Raw genomic sequence first — 25,500 nt, 5'->3', positions numbered from 1 at the left:
TCTCTTTCTATTTCGAAATTACAGAGAACGCTCGGGTAGGGGGGAGGCCTGACGTCCCTTTGTGCCAATTGGGTTCGGGTCCCTCTGGTTTGAGTGGGGTGTGAGGTATTACATCTGCTTGTATGTAGTGACAAGTACTGACACAAGCAAACAAAACAGTGTGATCTTTTGCATTGTACGGTTACAATAGACTTTCTTGAAGTCCACGAATAGTTGATGTACTGTCTCCTTGTACTCCCATTTCTTCTCCAGTATCTGACGGATGCAAAAGATCTAATCAGTAGTTGCTCTGTTACGTCGAAACCCACACTGACGATCCAAATTTCATCTCTATATGCAGTTAAATTTGAGAGAATATTATGGGATAACATTTTGTATGAAGTTGATAGCAGTGATATCCCCCGATAATTACTACAGTCAGCTTTATCACCCTTCTTGTGAACTGGTACAATAATAGACTCCTTCCACTGATCAGGCAATTTTTCCTTATGAGTCATTCCAAGTGAAGTCATCCAGAGAGGTCACTCACCATTTTTTAAAAAATTCAAATTTTGTACACTTATTTCTACATATTTTCACACATCAAAAATATTTAAAAAAAAATTGTAGTCCGATCGGTTCTCCCGGTACAGCAGTTTTTATAATGCGAAAAAACAAGTTTTCGTCTCAAATGGAGGTTTGTGTTATCCTCTGTATCTCGATAATTATTGCAGCTAGAGATTATAATGAAAACTCGGTTTGTTCCTCATGATATGGACAACAATCATATCATTACAAGGTTTCACTCAACTCACTTTCTCTAGGTGTAATTAAGTTTGAAACTTACCTATTGATTTTGGGAAAAACGCTATTTTTTACCTTCAGAAACCAATGGGAGGGGGAAAGTATCAGATCTGTGGTCTCTACCTTTTGTTTTTTCTTACATGAAGAACATAATCACATAGTTTTGAACATCGTATCTATTTTTAAAAAATTTCCAGGAGCTTCCAAACTTTGCTCTGGGCCCAAAATCGTCCATTTTTAACGTCTCATATCTCCGGTGGGGAAGCTCCGAGAAATTTTAAACTCATAGCAAATAATGCTCAATTCCAGAGTAACATGGAGTTAAAGTGAAAACTTTGATATTTAACTAATAGCGAAGTTCTTATAATGCAAAAAAGCGTTTTCGCCTGAAATGGAGGTTTGCGTTATCTCCAATATCTCGATAGCTATTGAAGCTAGAGACTCCAATAAGAAACCACTTTGTTCCTCGTGATATGGTCTATAAATCATATTATTATAAGGTTTCACTCAACTCAATTTCTCTAGGTCTAACTAAGCTCGAAACTTACCTATCGATTTTGGGAAAAACGCTAATTTTCACTTTCAAAAACCAATGGGAGGGGGAAAGTATCAGATCTGTGGTTTGCACCCTTTATTTTTTGTCCTATATGGAGAATATAACACGTAGTTTTGAACACCGTATCTATTTTCCAAAATTTTCCAGGACCTTCCGAACTTTGCTCTGGGCCCAAAATCGGCCTTTTTAACATCTCATATCTCCAGTGGAGAAACTCCGAAAAATTTGAAATTCATAGTAAATAATGCACTATTCTAGAGTAATTTGAAGTTAAAATTACAACTTTTATATTCAAATAATAGCGAAGTTGTGGGCACTTTGAATTTACCAAAAAAAAAATCAATACCTCAATAACTGGCTTACCTGCATCCAATGGTATTAGTTCTTTGTGTACTCCGATGAATATTTTCCAGTTTGTAATGAACATTACAACGCTCGCAGCCAAAAAGGAAGGACACATCACAGACACAGTACACACAGAAACGACTCCCATAGTGGACGAACCATTCTATACGCGAGCTTGAATTGAGACATGTAGATGAATATCTTAACAAGTTTTAGTATATACACATTTTATTATAGTTGACGGATAATGTACTTTCTAAATAATTTTGTGAAAAACACAAGATGGCAAACAATGTAATAGCTTAGTGTATATAACAAACCTGAAGATGGCACTATGTTGCCGAAACATGTAGTAAGAAGAGACTTATGAAATTGAGTGCACTACAAGACGGCCATTACATATGTATCATGGATGAAAATCAGTGCAACAGGACGCTAAAATACAACACAAAGAAGACACTACTGCATCAACATCTGCTTTTATTATGTTTATTAGAAACGCAACATGTTTCGACCCTTTAACGGGTCATCATCAGGCGTACAATACACGAGTCTAAGCTGTTAAGTTGCAATCAATTGTCATTTTATTCATCGAATACGGATCCTTATTGTATCTTGAAACTAAATTCAAATGTAAATGTGTAACAAATTCTGGGCGAAATTTAAAGCTAAAACCCTTAGATAAATATTGTATTTAAAATTACAGAAGTAAAGATAAGAAATTAAAACATTGAAACAAGAGAACAAAGTTTAAGGCATGAAAATTAAAAGAGTGTTTTGTTGGTTACACGCTGCGACCGATATGTGTAGGTCTGGATTTAGCCAGAAGAAGCGATTACAGTGTGGGGGACCCACGAAACGGAATCTTCTCAGTAGGATGGGTCGAGAGCTTATGCTCAATATACGGTAAGTGATCTGTGACAATTTAATTATTATCAGCTGGAGAACTTGTAAGTGTAATGTTATTAACCATGCTGTTATGGTAATGTTATATGGTAATGTACTTACATATATTAGATTGTACTTATGAAAGTACCTTGGGGTGCCCTTGCCTTGAAGCTGTCGCTATAATGTAGAGATACGGTCTGAAGCACTTGCTTGTGTAGGCTTGTTTGCGAAGAGTCGATTGGAAAAGGGTGGTGGAAGAGGATACTGTGAGTGTTGGAGAGAAGGGGAAGGGGTGGGGTGATTTGAAGAGTGTGTTTTTACTAGAATATCAAATATGGGAATATAGTGTAAAACGTGGATGTGGCAAAAGTAATATCCTCCGTCTTGAACTGAAGAGCTGACCCCAAGGCCAACTAAGAGTAGCATGCTATACACATATTCGTGTTTCCTTCAAAAGTTTGCGAGGGCTGTCGATATTACTTCTTCTTCTTGGTCGTAAGCGGGGAAAGAGTTTTGGTCATTTCTATTCTAAAATCCCATTTATACGAATTTTCCGCTCTTCTCCTTGTTCATTTAGTCTGTTCTTTATTGAGGATACATGAGAAGCTTCTACAATAATATCGTTCTTCATACAACCTGAAATTGTATTACAGCAGGTTACATTTTGATTTCGCGTTACATCAACACTAAATACGTTTCCTTTTCTTGCTTTACTCTTCATTATCCTGTTAACTCTTCCGCAGAATATGTCGTCACAATAGGTGTAAATCTCATTGTTTGAATCGTATTTAACCAAGTTTCCTAATTGGATGTAATTTGTTCATAATTTATGCTTATGTTTGCTTAGGAGTGGAGGCATGACATTCGTTTGTTTATTTTTATTTTAAATCATACTCTTGATTTTAGCCGTACAATTTGATTATTATTTACGTAGAGCGGTCGTTTTCATTCTGAGCTTCTAGTCTCATCTAGTTCCTAGTTCTCTTTGTTTGATGCTTAGCGGGCAGCAAGGGCAATGCGAGTTTGGTAACACGACGCAGTCACCAGAGAACGAGATAGAAGACAGACATGGAGCCTGTTTTCACTGCTTCATCAAGGTCCTCCTTATTGTCATTTTAATATCAGGCAAGATGGTTTAAACCCCTTTGGAACTGTATTAGTTTTGTCTTAAAAACAAATTGAAGGCAGAGATCTCTGCTTTCTGGTTGCTGTCACGGATTATTCTTCGATCCTGAAGATGCAGACAAGATGTCTCTCCGAAAAGTCGGTAAAGTTCTACCAGACCACACGTCATAACAGTCCATGAAATGATGGTCTTCATAGTTCCCACTGTTAGAACCTATAGCAACTATGCTTAAGGATTTGAGGTTATCTCGGCAGTGGTTAAGAAGAGTTCTATCATTTCGGATATAACAACACGTAGTTTGTTAAAAACCAACCGACGTTTCGGAGCAGGCCTGCTTACGACCTCTTTCTTGCTTACTTCTTACTTTGGTTAATCTTCGATACTGAACATGGAGGCGATAGGTACATCCGAAACATCGGATGACTTAAAACGGGCTACACGGCGTTCTATCCCAGAAGTTAGAACTCTTCAGAGCCCTGCTGTGTTTTATGTGGATTATTTCCCTTTATATCTTCTGTCATTGTTCCTTTCTTTCTCATTTCTTCCGCTTCCCCTTTTCAGAATCTTCTTTCTCCCTACTTCTTACATCTTTCATTCTTTTATTTTCTCTACGAACACCATATAGCTCTACTGTTATGGCAACAACAAAAGGACTTCAGCGGCTTAACGAATGGGTTCAGGCTGGATTGAATTCTCTGCAATTTTTGTAATAGACCTCTTATAGACATTTAAATATTTTTGACTTCTGTTATGCTTCTGCTGCAGAATAGTAGTGCATTTAATCACTTGAACTGCAAGGTTAAATTTCAATCTGTAAATGTCCTGCGTTGTAATGATTTCTTGTGTTCGATCTCCCCACCCCCAGTTCAATTAAATTTCAAGAGAACTTTAATCTGGACACCGAAAACGTGCCCGTACGGAAAGTGAATAAGAGTGATTGAACAGCGGCGCATAATTCACATCCACAAGTCCATACGGAGCGCTGACTGGTGGCATTATTGAGAGTAGCATACTGTTTGTAAGTTGATCCAGGGAGCTGCCATGTAGCCCGGTATAATTTCACCGGCTCTTTTGCTTCCATCTTCGGTGTCAGAAAATGGTGACCATGTAACAAGCAATCATCAATCTGAGCGTAGTTTCTACCCTGAAGTTTGAGCCAGTACGTTCCTGGAAAAGCCGGTAAACTTTTACCAGACTAGGAGGCATCACGTGACCGCCTCTGTGGTTTGGTGGTCAGACTTCCTGCCTACAGTTCCAAAGGTCCCGGGTTCGATTTCCAGCGCTACCAGATTTTCTGAGAAGTAGTGTGTCTGAAACGGGGTCCACTCATCCTAGTGTGTATAACTGAGGAGCTATTTCACGTAAATAGCGGCTCCGGTCTAGAAAACCAATATTAATGGCCGTGGGTATCCGTTACGCTGACCACGTGACATCTTTTATCCACAAAAGTTGGCAATAACTTCGCCGATAAGCGGCGGTCGCTCGGTCGGTATAGTTCGCTTGCGGACTACAGGCCACGGAGGTCTGTTTTGTGTTTGTTTAGGAGACTTCACGTTTTAGAAGATATTGCACTTCAAAGTAGATAATGTTTCGGGAAATAACAAATTAATTTCAGAATATACTGACTTACCATTGCAGTTCAGCTAAGTAAGAATGCCAGGATACTTTGATGGAATGACCTGCTAACATACACTCTTCTTCATTCGGAATTACCTGACTCTGTTTTCAAGTATTAAAGTTTAACTAATGTACACAAACAAAAAATCTGCAGGTTAAGAAGTAGACAATAACACGTTCCACGCTTGCCTTACAGAATTTCCATAGAGTAAAAACTGAATATTGTGAAACCTTGAAAACAAAACGATCGTGTGATTTGCTGCTGCTCTTATATTGTGTCGCTGGAATTGCTCTGCTCTTAGCGAACGTTCACTTTCTGCGGGGGCGGGGGGAGTCTCGTTCTGTATTAACACAGAGACAACGGGAGAAGGCGGGCTAACAGATAAGCAGCAGTATATACACGGCCGTAAGCGGGGTAACGTTCCCACCTCGTGACTCAAGGTACGCGGGTTCAAACAGGGCGGAGGTCGTGGAAATTTTAAGGGCGGAAAAATTCAGGGAACAAGTCCTCTGGGAGGGACTTTAAGTCGTGGGTCCCGTGTCGTAGCTTCACCGCACGTAAAAGAACCTCATGTCTGCAAAGGAGGCCACTGAGCAAAATTCAGAACATTTCCCGCCCAACAGTAGTCTCTAACGCCTCTGGTAGATGGGGGAAGCATTAAAGATACCGCTAAGCCAGTAGAGGCTGAACTCGCTGGCTCGGTCGGAACTGATGGTACGCACCAGTATCGGTAGGGTATAGAGACTGGTAGAATATCATAGAGGGATCACAATGGACCAAACTGGTCTAAGTTCATGGGGAAACGCACCCTCTCCAATAACTAACTAACTAACTACACGGCCGTACGACAAACCATTTATGAATATTACTAGTAATTACATAAATTTGGCCGCCTCTGTGGACTAGTGTTCAGAGTTCCTTGCTACAGATCCAGAGGTTCCTGGTTCGATTCCCGGCGCTAGCAGATTTTCTGAGAAGTAGTGAGACTGGAACGGTGTCCACTCAGCCTCGCGAGGATAATTGAGAAGCTACTTGAATGGAAAAGTAGCGGTTCCGGTCTAGAAAACCGAGATTAACGGCCGTGGGAAATCGTGGCGCTGACCACACGACACACTCTATCTACAAAAATTTGACATTACATCGTAACTTCGTCGACAAGCAGCGGTCGCTCGGTCGGTATAGTTCGCTTGCGGACTAAAAGCCACCTAGTTTGTTTTTATTATATAAACTTAAATATATCGATACCCAAAGATTTAACATAATACGTGGTTCTATAAAAAAATTCCCGAAATTTGAATTTTTCGCGCGAATGGTTATGAGTACATCAAAATACCGCTAAGTGTCTCCACACATCCTTCTTGAATCAGTGTGGCAAACGGCGTCGAGTTGAGTGGTTGGGCTTATTGTTGATGAACATATTTCCATTGTTGTGTTTCCGTGAGTTTGCGGTTTTGCGATGGCTACTGAGAGAACATCGTGTCTGCATAAAATTTTGTTTTAAACTTGGGAAAACCGCAGAAACGTACCAAATATGGAAGCAGGCTTTTGGTGACAACAGTTTAGGCCAGACACAAATTTACGACTGGTAATGAAACCTAGATTCGATAGTTTCGGACATGAATACATACCTTAGGACATGAAAAGAGAACCCATATTACAAATTAGGTCTGACAAAATAATACTGAGACATGTATATGACAAACACTTCACAGTCAGAATTCCTGACAGAAGTGAATAGGAAGACGGGTTCTATATGTAATAATACAAATGCCGTTGTGAATGCAACAATATATTTGGTTGTAGATCTTTGTCCTTTCTTCCTCTACACTACATGTTTCCGCAGTAATTGGCCATCATCAGGTGTATGTTGCAACTTCCATTATGTCTGTTATTGTTCCGTATTTAGTATGTGATTTGAGTATCCGCAATTGCTATTATTATTTCTAATAACACGTATATGTTCCTTATATCTGGTGTTAAATATTCGGCCCGTTTGTCCAATCTACTTCAATTGGCAATCCGCACATTTCATTTGGTATATGCCACTTTTATTGTACACTGATATGTTGGGATTTTGGACTTTATCCATCGTCCTGGTTTTTAAGATAACAAATAAAAACACGACGTTTCGGAAGGAAAACACCTATTCAGTTGGGTCCCTTAGAAAGAGCTAGCCTCAATCACTGGACAAACCAATGTCACAAAACATGAAGATTATAAACACCTGAGACCAGGCTAAGTCCATGAGAGCTAATAAGAAAAATATTCATAACAAATTGTAGCAAACACTTACAAGCGTGGAACCAGGATAGATAGATCTGTAGAAATTTATGCCACGAAACTAAACTCATAACCAGGTCCATGACCCCACGGCATGGAATAGAAAGAAGAACTAGTAACAAAAAACTAATAGTGTTTAACCAGCGTCAGCAATGGAGTAAATCACGTCTATCTAATTAAGAACTTAATAAAAATAAATAAAAGCATATATCACATCATACAGATCTTCTATGTGAATTGGTGACTTCATTGCTGATAATGGGGATCCAAATGGGAGAAAAGTCCAAACTGGGTTGGCTAATTNTTTAAAAACATCATAACTAAAGATTTTTAAAGTGCTACTACAAGAATATCAAATTTGACGTGTGCAACATAATCTACATACCAGACACATATCAACGATGTAGATGTTGATAATACGAAGAATGTGACATTGTGTTTTTAAATGTTAAATTTTAGACCGGGTTCAGTGTGGCAGCAACGTTAAGAGTATACACCTGATGATGGCCGATAGAGGCCGAAACATGTAGTGTAGAAAGAACAAGATCAAAGACATATAATATATATTGTTTGCACTTGGGACGGAATTTGTGTCATTTATCGTATTAAAAACAATATCTGAACAAAATTATTTCCAAATTAACCAGGAATACTACAAACAAACAGAAGGACTAGCAATGGGAGCCCCAATATCAGCAATAATAGCAGAAACATATATATAATATATGGGACATACACAAATATATCCCATTCTAGTAAAACAACAAATAGTGGCTTACTTTAGATATGTCGATGACATAATAATATATGATGAAAAGATAACGAACACAGAACATACTCTCAATGAAATTAGCGAATTGCAACCAACTATAAACTTCATCATTGGGAAAGAACAACAAAAATCTATTAATTTTCTAGGTATAACAATACATCGTAAGGAAGATAGGTTGCAATTTGAAATATATAGAAAACCCACACAAACAGACATCATAATACCTAACAGTTCGTGTCATCCATTCGAGCACAAATTGTCAGGTATTAATTATCTAATAAATAGATTCTACACATACCCAATAACAGAAAATGAAAATCAGATAGAGAAGAACACCATTAAAAACATACTACATAACAACGGATAAGACACAAACATAATTAACAGATCAAATCAGACAAGACGAAAACAGAACCCAAACACACGTGACGACAAACAACACCAAAAACAAAACTGACCATATTTACTTATAGTACAAAAGAAGTACGAAAAAATCACGAAACTTTTCAAAGACACACGGATAAAAGTAGCATTTCGCACACGGACCACAATTGAAAATATGCTCAAACATAAACCACAATTGGATAAATACAATAAAATTGGCATGTACCAAATGAAATGTGCGGATTGCCGATTGAAGTAGATTGGACAAACGGGCCGAATATTTAACACCAGATATAAGGAACATATACGTGTTATTAGAAATAATAATAGCAATTGCGGATACTCAAATCACATACTAAATACGGAACAATAACAGACATAATGGAAGTTGTAACAACGGGAAAGAAGGGTAGACATTTGAATACACTAGAGAAATACCATATATACAAAGTAAGTAAGACCTACACATGAAAGACACACACACATAGAAACACACAATCCCATATTTCAGACAATATGCGAGATCTATACAGACTAACGGTATCCCACCCTCTCCACTACCCCTTTCTCTCCTACACTCAGTAACATAAAAACACAGCACACAAAACACCAGACGGCAAAAGTATTAAAGATGAGCAGCGACACACACACAAGGAGCCTGCACAGAGTAAGTACACACAACAGTATGAAACATATAAGAATATCGTAGGAACAGAGGATAGTAATACGAAGATAATATATGAACGGTGCTGAGAACTAGAAATAGCCGCTGCAGCACATGTAGACAAGAGCAGGTGTCCCTGGTATTTAAAACTTTAAAATTTAGAAATTTTAAATTTTAAACTGGAATTCTAAAATCAAATTGACGAGCGTGTGTTAGCGAGATTTTAAACAAAACTGACAGGCTGAGGTTTTAGATTTTGGACTGTGTGCAGAGTGACAGCTACATAGTGAAAAATACACCTGATGATGGCCAATTACGGCGGAAACACGTAGTGTAGAGGAAGAAAAGACAAAGATCTACAACCAAATATATTGTTGTAGTCACGACGGCATTTGTATTATTACATATAGAAGTGTATAGTGCAACAGGATGCTTAAATATAATATAGGAAGACGGGTTTCGGGCCGATAGAAAAGGTGGACTGATCTGGTATACAGATGGTTCCAAGATAAATAAGGGCACTGGAGCTGGTGTGTACTGCTATGGCACGAGGCGGAAACTTAATGTCGCGTATCGGGGGTATGACGCGACAAATAAATTCTCGATGTATTCGATGTAGCGAATTTTATTCACATTCGCACTTACAATCATCCAAATTACAGATTTACGGTGACTGCTATCTGCAGTATCACAATTAGTACACTCCAAATGCCAGAATACAACTGACTGGCTGACTGACTCGGCGGTAGCTCCAGGACTCACTGACTGACTCAGTACAACTCAAGTCGCCGACTGCTACAGTAGAACTCGCTGGTAGCCACATTAGAACTAACTGGTACCAGCTGTGCAACTCACTTATATAGCTGCAGTGCTTGCCGGTTGCGTAATGAGTGCCACGTCATCCTGTTACGTCACCGCTGTTGATTCGCCTTGCATAGTTACCCGGTTACGGGGCTCGGCTATCTTCGGCTCCGCTCGGCTCTCTTCGGCTCCGCTCGTGACGTCACCGCGCGTTGCGCATTGCGGGGTGATTACTCGCCTATTACGCGAGCGCTGAGTTACCGCTACGTGCAGCTGGGGAGGTAGGGGTCAACATGTCACATTAATTTCAGCCTTGGGCAGTACATGACAGTATTCCAGGCAGAAGTATATGCCATTAAGGCATGTATTATGGAGAATTTAAATGGGAACAACAGAAATACGAACATCTACATTCCATCTGACAGCCAGGCTGCACTTAAAGCGCTTGACAAACACCAGATCAACTAAAATTTGGTCTGGGATTGCCACCAAACCCTCATGGAACTTGCCAAACATAACAGGGTACAACTGATATGGGTTCCGGTGCATGAGGGTATTGCTGGAAATGAAACAGCAGACCAATTGACTAAGATTGGAGCTGAATATCCGTTCATAGGACCTGAACAAGCCTGTGCCATCTCTATAGGAGGTGCCAGACAGGCAATCAGGGACTGGACAAATATGAAACACAAGAAATACTGGGGATCCTTGACTGGACTCAGCCAAGCAAAGGGACTCATACGAGGACCCTCTACTAAAATAGTGAAGGAACTGTTGAAGTTACGCAGGAACCAGCTACAATGGGTGGTAGGACACTGTCACCTCAAGAGACACTTCTTCAAATTGGTACTAAGTAAGAGTCCAACTTGTGAGAGGTGTCAAGAAGAAAATGAAACAGCCACACATCCTGTGCGAATGTGAGGCCTTAGCTGATTTAAGATTACGTCACTTGGGACAATACTTTATGGAACAAAGTTACTATTTCGACGCCCCCACATACAAAATTCTCCCCTTCATTCGAAGCGCAGAATTGCTGAGGGGATAATCAAAAGGAGAAGCACAATAGACCACTGTAGGTCGCGGTGCAAGGGCCGAGGAGGCCCACCCTTTACACATTAATTCATTATTATAAGCGTTTCAAAAATGGCCGAACATAGACTGATGATGACGATCGTTCGCGAAGGCGGTCACCTGGCACCACACCAGAAAATATCGCGAAAGTTAGGGATTTGATTCTGCACGATCGTAGACTGACAATCCAAGACCTCTGTAACACCTTGGGACTAAGTTATGGTACTTGTCAACTAATTTTGCCAGAGGAACTGAACATGAGGAGGATTGCGGCGAAATTTGTGCCACAACTGCTGCAAAATGAACAGAAACAGCATCGCTTGGAAGTCTGCAGGGAATTTCAACAACAGCTTCAAGAGTATCCAAACTTTCTTTCGGAGGTTGTCACTGGCGACGAAAGTTGGGTTTATGGCTGCGAACCTGAAAGTAAGCAGCACTCGTCACAATGGGAGAGCCCTTCTTCACCTCGGCCAAAAAACTCGACAAGTCAAGAGCAACATTAAGTCCATGTTGATCTGGTTTATTGATATTGACGGGATTGTTCATAAGGAGTTCGTCCGTCCTGGTCAGACAGTCAATAAAAAGTTCTATCGCGATGTTCTAAGGCGTTTGAGGGAGGACATGGGGAGAAAACGTCCAGAGAAGTGGCGCACGAACGACTGGGTACTCCACCATGACAACGCACGACCGCATACGGCTTACATTGTGCAGGAATCTTTGGCTAAAAACAAGATGGCAGTTGTTCCCTACTCACCGTATTCGCCGGACTTAGCTCCATGCGACTTCTTTCTCTTCCCCAAGATGAAAATCAAGTTGAAGGGGCGAAGATTTGATACAATTGAGGAACTTCAAGAGGAAACGCAGACGGTACTAAACACCCTAACAAACAAACACTTCCAGGATGAATTTGAAAAGTGGGAGAAACGCTGGGATCGGTGTATGCGCTTCCAAGGGGACTACTTTGAAGGTGACGGTGCAGAATAAGATCTAGGTAAGATGTCATAGTTTTTATTAATATATTTCGGGAACTTTTGATAGCACCGTGCATTTATATTAAGAGTGACACATGACCAGTTCTTGCTATAACGGCTCTCAGATTTTTTAACGGGGAACCTTTAGGTAAGAATCATGTAACCCGAGACCATCCCATGATAACTTGTGCGGTGTATGTGGCAGTTACCGAGCCAGGCTTAAGGAAGCAATAATCTGTTAGGAGGTTCTGGAAGTATCTTAATTAAATATGCGAGTTCTGTTGGTTGTGCAAACTAACTTTGTGGGTAGCCAATCAAAGACGAATTACGAGAGGAGTTTACGACATTTGAAATAGGCCCCTGTTAATATAGACAGTCGTCAAGTAACCTTCACGCTCTAGAAGAAAAAAAAATCCGCACATTCCGCTAACCAATTAAGGACACTTACCCTTATCGTCGAAGATGCGAATCTATTAGTGAACTTAAGAGTAATATGTGTGTAATACATGTGGGCTTAAGTGTGGACAATTAAAGTCTAAAAAGAAGTTCCATTGTTGCTTAGTATTCCCGTTAAGCCCTGAGACATTTCTCATTTACTTCTGTTAACATCGATGAAGTAACCTCGTAAATCCTCGTAACCCACATGTAACGTATAGCTACATGACGTCCAGTTGTTCCGTCGCCACCTTGAACCTTCCCTTTATACAGGAATGCGGGGGGGACAATGCAGAGGCGAGGGGAACTGAAGTGCAGCATGCACAGCCTTGAAAGGGTTGAATCGATTCGCATTAGAGCAGTATTTCTTAAGTTTCTCCATTAGGCTAAGGTTAAAAGTAACAAGAAGCCACTGTTAATATTGTCAGAATGGTCTTGTAGTGCAGGATGAAATGCGATGGACCGAGAATGGGAGATGTGAAAAACTATACAAAATTATAGTCGTAAATCTTAAACAAATTATCAGAACCAGGAATCTAACCAAGGTCACCCAGACCGTAGCCACCTCAGTGGCTGTGTTTCCACGTTGCATGGTGTTTGAAAAGGAAATACACCACGAACCCGCCAAACTTATTCATTATATAATTTTAAATAACATAGCCAAATTCATATTGCACGGGTAGTCCAACAATAGAAACAAAACACCACGACCCTGAACAATATTTTCAGCCAGCTCAGTCGAAACATTTATCTCCAATTTAATATAATTTTGTTATGTTTATAATTGTCTTTCATGTTGTCTCCGTTCATGAAGTTTCCTTCCAAAATCCTGTAAGTGTTCTTTCCAACTACAGCTACATGCTCAACCCATCCTAATGCCTTTCATATAACTATCTCAAAGACACTACTTCATTTTCTACAATTCTCACGCGTTAACAGTTTAAAACACAGCGGTTACGAGATGTGCGATACGCTTCAACATTAACAAACCCTGTATTCTACCCATAGAGTTTCGTATATTTCCCAAAATAAACGGCGATTATGTTGATAAACGGGATTAATCGTCTACTCTTAGTGTTTGCGGCCGACTGTGCCTTCTGTTAGGTTTGAACTGAGTTTTTGAATGTTACTTATCTTGTGTAATACGTTAAGAGTTAAATTGGAGTTTTAAACTCAGTATTATTGCAGTCTCCATAAGACTCATCGCACTTATTGATTGAAGGCTCCATGTAGGTATATCTGAGGTGGCGTTGGTTATGCGTGTACCAGGTGTCTCACAATCGATTCCACGCACGGGCAGTAGAATGATAATTACAACAGCAACCAAAACTGAATTCCAAGCATGCAACTATTGCAGTTCCTGAACCATGCCGATATTGTAAGCCAGGAGCCGACTCCCACTTGAGCCATTAATACATGCGTTGCTCTGTGAAAGCAAACGTTATGTGAAGTGCTGATCCGCCATCCAGGAGTCCTAAACTGTGAAACGCGCCCCTGGAGGGTATGGAGGGGCAGAGTACGCTGCAGCACAATCAGTTTTGTCTCAAATACTGCTCTTATTTTAAGCGATGTCAGTTCGTTATAAATTTGGTCTATGCTCACGATTGTGTGTTGTCTGTTGAAAATCAAAATAAAATAATAACAATAAATAAAATTGTCACTGTTCTTAATTAATAAACCCCACATCGTAAAGGGTATGGGGGAATGGAGGTACAGCTCCACCATTCTTTGCTAGGCACTAGGTGAGAGTTACCAGGTTGATGCCCTGACCGCCTTACCATCGGGAGATAGCCCCGGTACACAGAGGTTAGGAGGCTGGGCGGGCCTCAGAGCCAATCTGGACTATATGAAGAAGAGAAAATCTCTTGGCCTTTCCAGTAATCGAAATCCGACCCTCCAGCCCATAACCCGTCGTTATATCACCTGAGGTATACTGGCTCTAAAAATCAATGTAACAGAGATTATACCTCACTGAACAAATTCACACAGTCGAACTCAGCTCCTGCCCACGGGTATTAAAAGCGACTTTTACCATGCCTTGTTTCAAATAGTTCCGTTGACTTTTACAGCACGACACCCGGCCTGCAGATTACATCCCAACATTCCACGTGTGCTGCTTGCCTCCTAAGCATTATCTCAATGGCGTAGGTTAACGAGGCTACGAAACCACGACTATAGCGAGGATAATCAAATTCAGTGTATTCACATTCAAATTAACCTTGTTAGGCGAACGAACGTCGTCATGGGGAACAGAAGTCCCTGATGTGTTGGCCCAAAGTTTACAAAGCGGTACTTCTAGTACGTGACACCAGGAAATCTGATGGACATTCACTGACGTACTGCGTCCATCTCGGCTTAATCTTCGAAACATCGATATACTTCCATCCGACTACACCGCGCCATATCCCAGAAGGTAATACTTTTCAAACAACTGGGCACTTCTATGTTTTAGCCGTTTCAGCAGTTCTTTCAAAGGCCCAAAATGATAACAAATGTAACTTTACTTTCTTTATTCAGGAGAACTATGTGGAAAACACATTCAGTGTTCCAAACACAAAGTCTCGGCAACTTCATTTCTGATGCCACTGCCTTCAGTTTCCTGGGCCAATGTGTGCATCTCAGTTCCCTACTACAATATCGGAACCATCTGTCATCGGATATTGCGTTATGGCAATCCCACATTAGAAAATTTACTTTCACAAGTAATCTGATCACCCATATCTTAATGGAGATTATACGACAGCAAAATGGCTCCCGAACGTCTGCTTTCGCGAATAAAGTGATGAACATGTCTCGTGGGAGACAGCACTACTGAATTCTGTACTGGAATATGTGCTTCCGCGAACAGTGTGAGGGACCCAAATATATCCGTTACCTAGCAATGGGTATATATGAACCCACACAGAAACATCCCTTGCGACACCGGTTTTGTTGCGTGCATGTATTGATGGCGCGGTCTAGAAATTGGTCTACTCTATTGTTGATTACATATTTTTTGCGGGCTTGTTTATAGAGTCGTTCCCTAGCAATGGGTCTACATGACACACTGCTCCCTCCTTAAGGCTGCTCGTCCCTAATAGCCTACAGGTTTACCGTCATTTACCCTTTTATGAGAGCTGCGCTTTCAACGTCTGTATTCGGTCCCACCGTCCTCATGGCTCTAGTTTCTTCTCTAAACTCTCCCGCTGCTCCTGCCCGTCCAGGTGTATCATCATCATCCAAAGTTTTCTTCTTTTTCCAACCGGTGAGGAAAACCTGCCCACAGTGGCCGGTGTTCTTCGGGATCTCCAGCTCGATGGCTTACCCGAAGATTCTCCCAAGAGTCCTGCCGCTTCATAGATATCGTTGCTTCTTCAGGCATTTGAACCTTATTCCCTTGATTCTTTCCGGTTTCAGCCGACATTTCTTCCCGAAAGTCCGTCCTTTAGAGGTTCCTCTTCTTACATTGTCCTGGCCTTGTCCCAGACGACAGCGTCCACTGCAACGTGCCACTACTGCATTGAGACACCATTGGCTCCTATTTTAGCCTTCCTTTCCCTTCGACTGGAGCCTAGCTTGGTGTCCATCTTGGCCAACAGGCGTTCCATCATTTGTTCCACTTTTACAGGCTGTCAGGCTGACTCTGGAGCCACCTGCTAACGCCAGTTTCTCGTTCGCGGATTTTTCTACTCTGAAGATGAAGGCGATATGTTCTTCCGAAACGTCGGTTCACATAAGACGTACAAGGAGACGCATCATAGAAAACGGCATTGTTCATAGTCACGGCCTTGAAAACCTCAAATCTTACATAAGTTAGGATTTATTTAACAAGGGATGTCGTGGCACGAGGTCACGCACTCTTGACGTATAAATTGATTTGAGACCCTCACAGCGGCGAATATCAAGGTTGCTATACTTTGCGTATATGACGCTGTGTAATTTGGTATAAATGTACCAACGCTTAGGAAAAATGAGTACCTTCTACCACGAAGATGGAAACTGGAGGTTCATCCAAATTGTTTGTACCTTTCTATCAGATTATACAGCATGACATCGCAGAAGACAGCAAAGTTCTAATGTACTGCTTATGAATAACATTACGAGCATATTCCCTGTTATTTGTACGTTTCTTCACACACACACAAATTGCTATTTTGGACGTTGTCCGACTGTTGGAGTAGTGTGGAGAAGGAAAGAATTGCTGCAGCACACCTGCTGTGTGGCCATTATCATAGTTAGCATCAAGGCTGCTTGTGTTAGCGACGAGTCTTCAACAGAATGAAGTACCGCACGTGGTTTATTCGTGTTTCATTGCTAACAAGGAAGCACTGAATAAAAACACATGTCTGCAAAAAATATTTTTTTTTTCAGCTGCACGGAATATTTTTGGTAAACTTTATGTTTTCTAGGATGCTGAATCCAAACATGACCTCAATTTCTCCCTATCAAGTACGGTTTTTTGGAAAATAATTTGGGTTTACAATAAAAAATCACAACAGCGATGAAAAAATCGCTAATTTTATTACATTGAACTAAACATATTATTTCTCATAATTAAACAAACAATTCCTTCATGATATATTTAACATTATGTGTTCAGTCTTTTTGCCGGTCAAACCTTTTCTTCTTCTCTTTGATGCTTCTCCGAACGCGCTTTCGCTTTCCATTTTCCGTTTCCCGCTTGATCACCCAGCAGCAGTCAGCTAGCATATTCGCATTCCATCTTCCTTGGTAGCGTCTTTCGATATCACGGACATCCTGGTGAAATCGTTCACCCTGCTCTTCACTACAGGCTCCCAAGTTTTCGGGAAAAGAGTCGACATGGGAGTGTAAGAAATGAACTTTTAAGGTCATCTTGCAGCCTGGAGCTTTATATGCAGCCAACATGCGTTGTACATTGGTTTTTTTAGAGAGGGTCTTTACTGTTCCCCCGAAACTTGTGCACTACATCTTTGAAGGAGTCCTATGCTTCTTTTTTTTCTCCTATCGTTTCTGAAAAGAGGGGATCGGTTAACAGTTTTCGTATGTCGGGACCAGTAAAACCTCCTTCTTTCAACTTGGCTTCAGACAGTTTTGGGAACTTGGAACACAAATATGTGAAACATTCTCCATCTTTTGGCAGTGATTCTACAAACTGCTTCATGAGCCCTAATTTAATATGAAGAGGTGGTAATAAAACCTTTTCAGTTGGAACCAAGGTCGTATTAACTACTTTTTTTTCACCGGGGATTAAGGCATCTCGAAATGTCCAGTCAGATTTTGTCCAATGGAGTTCTCTGGCTCGACAGTCCCACAGGCATAAGAAGCAGGGATGTTTTTTATAACCTGCCTGCTGGACCAACAACATGGTTAATATTTTGAAGTCTCCACAAACCATTCATTGATGTTCTTGATAGTTGACTTTCTCAAGAATCACAGCCAAATCCTTATAGTTTTCTTCCAAATGCACCGAGTGTCCCATAGGACTTGATGCAAATGTTTCTCCATTAAGCAGCAAGCCTACTTTGAGGCTTATTTTAGACGAATCAATGAAATTACGCCACTCAGATGGATCATATTCTATTTCAAAGCATTTCATGAGCTCTTGATCGTCATTTCCCTCTTTGGAGAAAAACTGAGTGAATTCCTTGTCTCGGTGCCTGTACCACGAGAATGATGTTCCAGGTGACAGCAAGTTTTTATTTTTTAGTCTTGTCCCTAGCAATTCGGCTGCATCTTTGGAAAGGCATAAATCTCTAACTAAGTCATTGAGCTCACTCTGAGAAAAAGGTTGGGGTCCCTCATCAACAGAAATATCTGAGCTGGATTCATCCTGGGGTGGTAATATAGTTCTGTCCTCCGAATCACTCTGTATATCAGCCAAACTGGAAGGTTGGAGGGGAACTGATATTTCAGAGCTATGAGGCACTGGGCGAATAGCTGAATTAAGTTTTGGGTAAGATATTTTCTTTTTATTTTTTGTATTAAAGCCTTTCACATCTACCGAACAAAAATAACAATCCACCGTGTGATTTTTCTGTTCATGCCACATCATAGGAATGCCAAAACGAAATGAGTTTTTCTTACCCTTAAACCACAAACGAAGATCTTCCTCGCACCTTCTGCACACCTTGTGAGGAGCCCAAGGCTTGTCTGGATCCCCAAGTTTCAATTTGAAATAAGCAAACTACACTTTCTTCACAAAATCACTTATGTTCCTTTGTTGACTTTTAACTATGTATTCACCACAAATAAAACAAAAGTTGTCCCGAGAAATAACACAACCTCTTTGAGCCATAACACAGAGCTAAAACACAAGCACAGTCACGTTTGAATGCAGGATGTAAACTGAGTGGCTTATACATCAACCAAGATCCTGAACTTATTTAGCATGTTGAGACATGCTCAAATATGACAGCAGGCTTGTTTATACTCATTCCTATTGTCCCAAAGAACATGTCTAAATATGCTCAACCTCACCTTTCTCTACAAACAAAGTAAACGTGTTGGGACATGATCGCCTGAGCTCCTCACACCGCCAAACCCACCCTACCAACCCCTTCCACTGCCTCCCCCCAATCCCTCCCATTTTCTATTTGTATTATTTTTTAGATTCACTCTTATAAATATTATTTTAAAGTAAGAAATAATTATTGGATATGCTTTTTAGAATCAACAATAGGATACCAGATTTCATATTGAAGAGAAATTTCACGCAAAATAAAATTAAAAATATGAGTTTTGCAAAAAAAATTGACGTNAAAAAAAATATGTATTTAATAAAACTCAGTGGCCTGTAGTTCGCAAGCGAACTATACCGACCGCCTCTGTAGTCTAGTGGGCAGAGTCCCTGGCGACAGATCTAGAGGTCACGGGTTGCATTCCCGGCACTATCAGATTGAGAAATAGTGGGTGTGGAACGGGGTCCACTCAGCCTTGTGAGGATAATTGAGGATCTATTTCAAGGAAATAGCCGCTCCGGTCTAGAAAGCCGACCTTAACGGCCTAGGGGTTCCGTTGAGCAAACCACACGACACCCTCTATCCGCAAAAGTTGGCACTGACATCACCGACAAGCGGCTGTTGCTCGGTCGGTATTGTGTCAACTTAATATGTACTGTCAATTTAACTTTCCTCGGAAATTCAACAGTGTCCTGACAAAGAGCGTTTACGCCAATGAACAAGCAGCGGAAACAGTAATGAATGAGGTACCAACATTGGGTAAGAAAAAATCTCTGATATTTCTAGAGGAAACAAGTAAACCAACAGTTCCCAAAAGATAGGAACCAAGCTTTGACTAGCATCTAAGCAGCGGATTCTAGTACACAAATATGAAACTACAGGTCATCTAAGCCACTAGCACTGTTAGATTGAAGATAGTGTAAAAACAGTTGTAACAAAGTGCTACAAATTTGTATTGAATTCATTCAGCTTTGTCCATGTCTGTTAGATTATTTACTGGAATTCCTTACAACAGAGATATATTCAGTTTTATACCTAACTCTACTGAAATATGATATCAAAAGATTCTTTAAAGCGAAGGAAAATTTAACGGTGAGAACTAAATGCAACAACTTAATGGTCTGAGAAATATGTTGAAAATAAAGTTCGAATTAGCTGACTGATTGAAGGACTGACTGCCCAGCTATGTAGTTCTCAGCATTTTATGGAACACGAAGCCTCGTTACCATATTCACAACAGCATGCCACTTGCCCCTACTCTGAACTAGATTAATCCAGTCCATAGCCTCCTTCTGCAGCACTTTATGATCCACATTAATATTGTCACGTGTATGATGAAATGACGAGTTCTAATTGGGATGATTGGATTTATTAGCAGCTTAGTCATAACCTCTTTAGTTGTACTTAGATACAGGTAATACAGCGCTGTCCCTGAACTACATACTTTCCAACTCACCGTTGCACACGCACTAGGATTCTCAGTCTTCCTCTAGTCGTCTCCTAGCAACGGATCTCTATAGAGAAACTGTAACTTCAAATCACAGGAACTAGAACTTCAGATCACTCCAAGAATCACATATAATTAAAGTCTTCCAATCGCACGCCAAGTTTTCATATGACGAAATTCCAATGGCTGTCACTGTCCCTTAAACACTTATGCACTCTCAAGCACCCCCCAAATACTGAAATCTGTTCTGTATGTTACTGTCGTTATATAGCTTCCGCACTGACCACGCAGAGCACAGCCTATATTGTTAGAACGTGTTTACCGAGCAATTGCATAGCAACGGTAGCAGCACTCCATAGAATGCCATCTACTTGATAGCTACCACTGTTGCGGTGTGACGTCATTGCGCCTGCGGGGAAGGCTGTTTACTGAACCACTGCCTAGAAGTGTGTTGCATAAGCTCATTGTTTCACTGTTGTCAGCCTGTTTCGCGTATGCTTACCGTTCCCTTACCCAGCTACGCTCTGGCCATCCACGTTACAATATTATCCTTCCTTCGCTGCCAAAACATACACATTTCTCTTTTGTCCCATGTGCGCTACACGTCCCACCCATCTCATTCTTCTTGATTTGACCATACTACTGAGTAAAGCGCGGCCGGCTCGTAAGGCTGACAATCTTACCGCTGTCTTTGAGCCGATTTTCTAGATAATTTGGGACCCTCAACATCTCACAATCCTATGGGCCTTCACGGCCTGTTATAGGAATAGCTTTTCTTTACTTACCGATACCTGACTACTAGTGAAGCTCCTCGTTATGCAGGTTTCTCCAGCCTCCTGTTGCTTAATCCCTTTGCGATCTAAATATTGTCCTCAACGGGCTGTTCTCACACATCTTTAGATTATGTTTTTCCCCTCATGTGACAGACCGAGTCTCAAATCCATTAAGAACAGATGAAAATACACTTTTGTATGTTACACAGGAGATGGGAAGACAAGAAATGGTCAGAGGCGTTCCCCGAATACAATCTGCCCCTCACATCCTCATGTAGCGTCAGTCCTAAATATTGGCACTTTGCCACACTTTTCAATAAATGTGTTGGCTATATACAGTGTGTCCAGATTCTGTTAGGACTGTGTTCGTTAAAAATACAAGACTTAAATTATTTTCAAAATTTCAATCTTTTTATTCAAAATAGTCTCCTTCTGAATCAATACATAGCTGGAATCGATTGAAAAGTTTTCGAAAACAGTCACTGTACTCCATTTGCGGAATAGCATTTAAAACTACGGTAGATTCCCTTTGGGTGTCCTGGATAGTGTCGTGACGGTCTCCTTTCATCGCCAACTTAACTTTTGGGAACAACCAGAAATCTGCTGGAGCCAAATCTGGCGAATACGGAGGATGATCAAGGACTTTTATCCCTTTTCTGGCCAAATAATCACGCACGATCTTCGATTTGTGGGGTGGCGCATTGTCGTGGAGGAGCGTCCAGGAACCTTGCTCTGGATATTCAGGTCGAATTCGAAAAATTCTCGCCAACAAAAGATTGAGGACTCCGAGATAATACTCAGTATTCACTGTCTGAGCTTCTGGCAGACATTCCTTGTGAATGATTCCTTTGGAATCGAAGAAAACGGTCAGCAGTGTCCTCAGTTACAATTTGATGCACAGTACTTTTTGCTATTCCCAAAAGCTCCTCGATGAGTCTTGCAGAAACACATCTGTCTGATGCAAGGATTTCGGTCACTTCTTTCACATTTTCTTCAGTGCGACTTGTTCTCGGCTGTGATGCACGTGGAGCGTCTTCAATGTCCTCCCTGCCGTCACGAAATACAGCATACCACCGAAAAATGTTCGAGCGACTCAAACAATGACTACCGTACACACTTTTCATCATTTCGTACGTCTCTCCGTCTGTTTTGCATAACTTCAAACAAAATTTAATGTTGGCTCTCTGTTCAACCGCCATTTTCCGAAGAGCGTCAGAACAGTACTGTTACATTCAAAGTAAGAACACATGATGAAGCCATGCTTGCGCTTGAAAACATAGACAGCTACAGCTGAAACTTGAAAAATCTTAACGCCACAACTCGCCAACAGATGGCATTGCAGGGTAAAATAAAAAAAAATGATTCCTAACGGATCCTGGACACACCGTGTATTTGTGCTACAGGTCTGTTTCACACTCTAGTGACGAGAGTTTACTCAGTCTCATGTTCTTCATTATGTCCTTCATAGTATCCCCAAATAAATTAATATCGACAGCGGAGACCAGCAGTTGATGTGTCCTATTCAGTTTTAGTCTCTCGTGGTTGGAGCTTTCTCCCAGATTGCATATTCTACAGCAAAGACGAAAATATAATGGTCATAAAGCATCTCTTTACTTCTAACCATTTTGAATATGAAACATAACAGTTAAATATTTAGCTTGCATTTCTTATTTTGAAAAAATAAAAGTAGGCTCATTCCATCATTATTCTCTGTGTCTGCGTACCCCCCTTATCAACTTCGGAATGGCTCAACCAATCTGTATTAAACTTTGTATGTATATCATGGCACTTGACTCCATCTCAATGGCGTACTTCATAAATCCCTCCCGACAGTGTGTGTCGGTATGCGTATTCCCCTATCCTTTTTGGGCAAAGGCTCCGTAGGAACGTTACCGCGGCAAAGAATACACATGAAACAATAGAAAAATTGTTGGATATGTCATTTTCTATGGGGTCCGTGTAATATCAAAGGAGATTAGGCTATTAGTACTTCCCAGTACTTACTATTACCTACATGGACTTTATGACTTCATTTAAACATTGAATGTAGCCGAAATATTTTCGTGCCATACTCTAGAGCAGAATTGTGTAATACTTCCCTACTGAATAAATCATACGCTTTCTTGAAGTCTGATGTACCAAGCCATTACACTACCATTCTTTCTCCAATATGAAACGAACACAGAAAATCAGATCAATATTTGAACTGCTATGTCGATATTCATACTGATGGCCCTCAACATACTTCGCCTACTAATGAATTTAAACTTTACATAAGTATGCTGCATAAAGTCCCCTGTGAAGTTGATAAGAGTGAAAGTCATTGTTAATACCTATCAATGGCTTTACAGTCCTTTCTTGGACCTTGGCCGCTTTTTCAGTTTCTTGCTCATTCACACAGTCGGTAGGACTCGTCGGACGAGTGATCAGCCCGTCGCAAGGCCGCTACCTCCACACAGGGCAGAACAAACACAGAATAAATATCCATGCCTCAAGTCGGTTTCGAACCCACGATCCCAATGTTTGAGCGGTAGAAAACATTTCTTGCATTAGACCGCGCTCACTGTGATCGGCACTCTCGTTAATAACTACAGTCAGTTTAGGACCCGTCTTGTCTCCTTACTCTGGTGAGATGACACCTCCTGCTTCCGAGCAGAATTAAAATGTTTCTCGATCTCAGGACGTAATATTTACGCCCTGCTTGGATCAATTCTCCTGGAATTTTAAAAACACCTGGTGTCTAATAACTTTCCAACTTCTGGATAGCAGGCTGAACCTCAAAAGTTTCAGGCAGAGATACCAAAGGTTCAGCCTGTCCCGCATCATTAAGCCGACACGAACCTCCAAGGTCAGCCTTCCCATCACTTGCCGATATAGTTCTAACTTTGTTAATTTCATTTCTACTCCTCTAAAAGTCTCTGCTAGTCTGTTTCAGGTTCATTAATTTTGCATTAAATACATCACCCCCGTTTCCGTTAATGTCCCTTCTCTGTTTCTGGCCGTTCCACAGGAGCCGGCTAGATCCGAAGCACTGTGTAACGTGTAACATGTTGGATTTTTACCGTGATGGGTTATTAGCCCTCATCCAAAATCCAAAGCTGGAGGAACGCCCCTTGCCTGCTGCCACGACTCCTTATTCAGTGAGTAGCCCTAGTGACTAAAGAGACGTGCGAACATATGTATACACACTCTCTTTGCACCGAATAAAGCCCAGCTTATCCGAGAAATCTTCGTTGCTTTGTAATTTACTCTCTTGTTTGCAGATCACGTTAACTGTCCAGGGGAACATAGTTGTAAGACTGGAAGCCGGTTACAATTTGAAACAAACATACCTGAAGGATAAAATAGGAACTGTGGGTGTAAACATCTAAAAATGGACATTTGGCTTGCGTCAACGCAGGAGGTATGCACAATAGAAAGCGTATAAAATAAATAAATAAATATGGATAGATTCTTTGCCAAGCTGAGCCATGTCACAGAATCACACCAACCTTGTCTCCGAACCTCCGATTGTTCGCGCTCGGGTTGGAGCTCGAACCGATGTTACTCATGCTGGTTCACCTTGTTCAAACAACAGGCACTATATCACTGGACGGACATCAGGTTTTGTCTTCATGGTGTAAAGGCTATCCCCTCCACCAACTAACACAAGGGTATCGCAGAATAATAAGCGTGTTACGTCACAGCTGTTACACTGTCCATAGGTTGACCAATGTACAGACAGTTACAGACAAGCACTGAAAGAAGGTAAGGTACAGGAAATACAAGATACAGCAGTGCCATGGAAACGAGGTGAAACCCATGCACACAATGAGGATAGGTCACAGGCCTACATTACGGAACGATATAATCCTGAGGGTGTATTTTGTGGTTTTCCGCAGTCCTTCCAAACAAATTCCGGGAGAGTACTTCCGTCAGTCCCTGATCGCTTCCTTCCAAATCCATTCCAATTCATCATTCTTGAGTTATCCTGTCACTGGCCTCTATATAGGTGTCCCAGGAGCAAAGGATAGTATTCTGGGAGGTCATACTATTGGTCATTGTAAGCAAAACAATGTATGTGTCCTATTCCGAACGGTTTGCGAGATAGAGTTATTTCACTGTACACACGAGCAACACGCCAAGTGCATTGATGCTGACGGTGTAATTATCCAAAATGTATTATAC

The 25,500-nt window shown here is 41.0% G+C and overlaps 1 protein-coding gene across 1 annotated transcript in view; it reads right to left on the bottom strand.

Annotated features, from left to right (window-relative positions):
* The window catches only part of LOC111861858, a 47,256-nt gene extending 22,350 nt beyond the window's left edge, over positions 1–24,906 (bottom strand). The window contains exon 1 of the mRNA XM_023846783.2: positions 24,825–24,906. Coding sequence (XP_023702551.2) covers positions 24,825–24,884 — 60 coding nt within the window. The 5' untranslated portion in view covers positions 24,885–24,906. The remainder of the gene's footprint in view (positions 1–24,824) is intronic.
* Between the last annotated feature and the right edge of the window lie 594 nt (positions 24,907–25,500).

The sequence above is a fragment of the Cryptotermes secundus genome, unplaced genomic scaffold (genome assembly GCF_002891405.2).
Source record: "Cryptotermes secundus unplaced genomic scaffold, Csec_1.0 scaffold1136, whole genome shotgun sequence".
In the NCBI taxonomy this organism is placed as follows: Eukaryota; Metazoa; Arthropoda; class Insecta; order Blattodea; family Kalotermitidae; genus Cryptotermes; species Cryptotermes secundus.
Note: the sequence above shows the minus strand (reverse complement) of the source record. Positions and strands in the feature narration are given on the sequence as shown.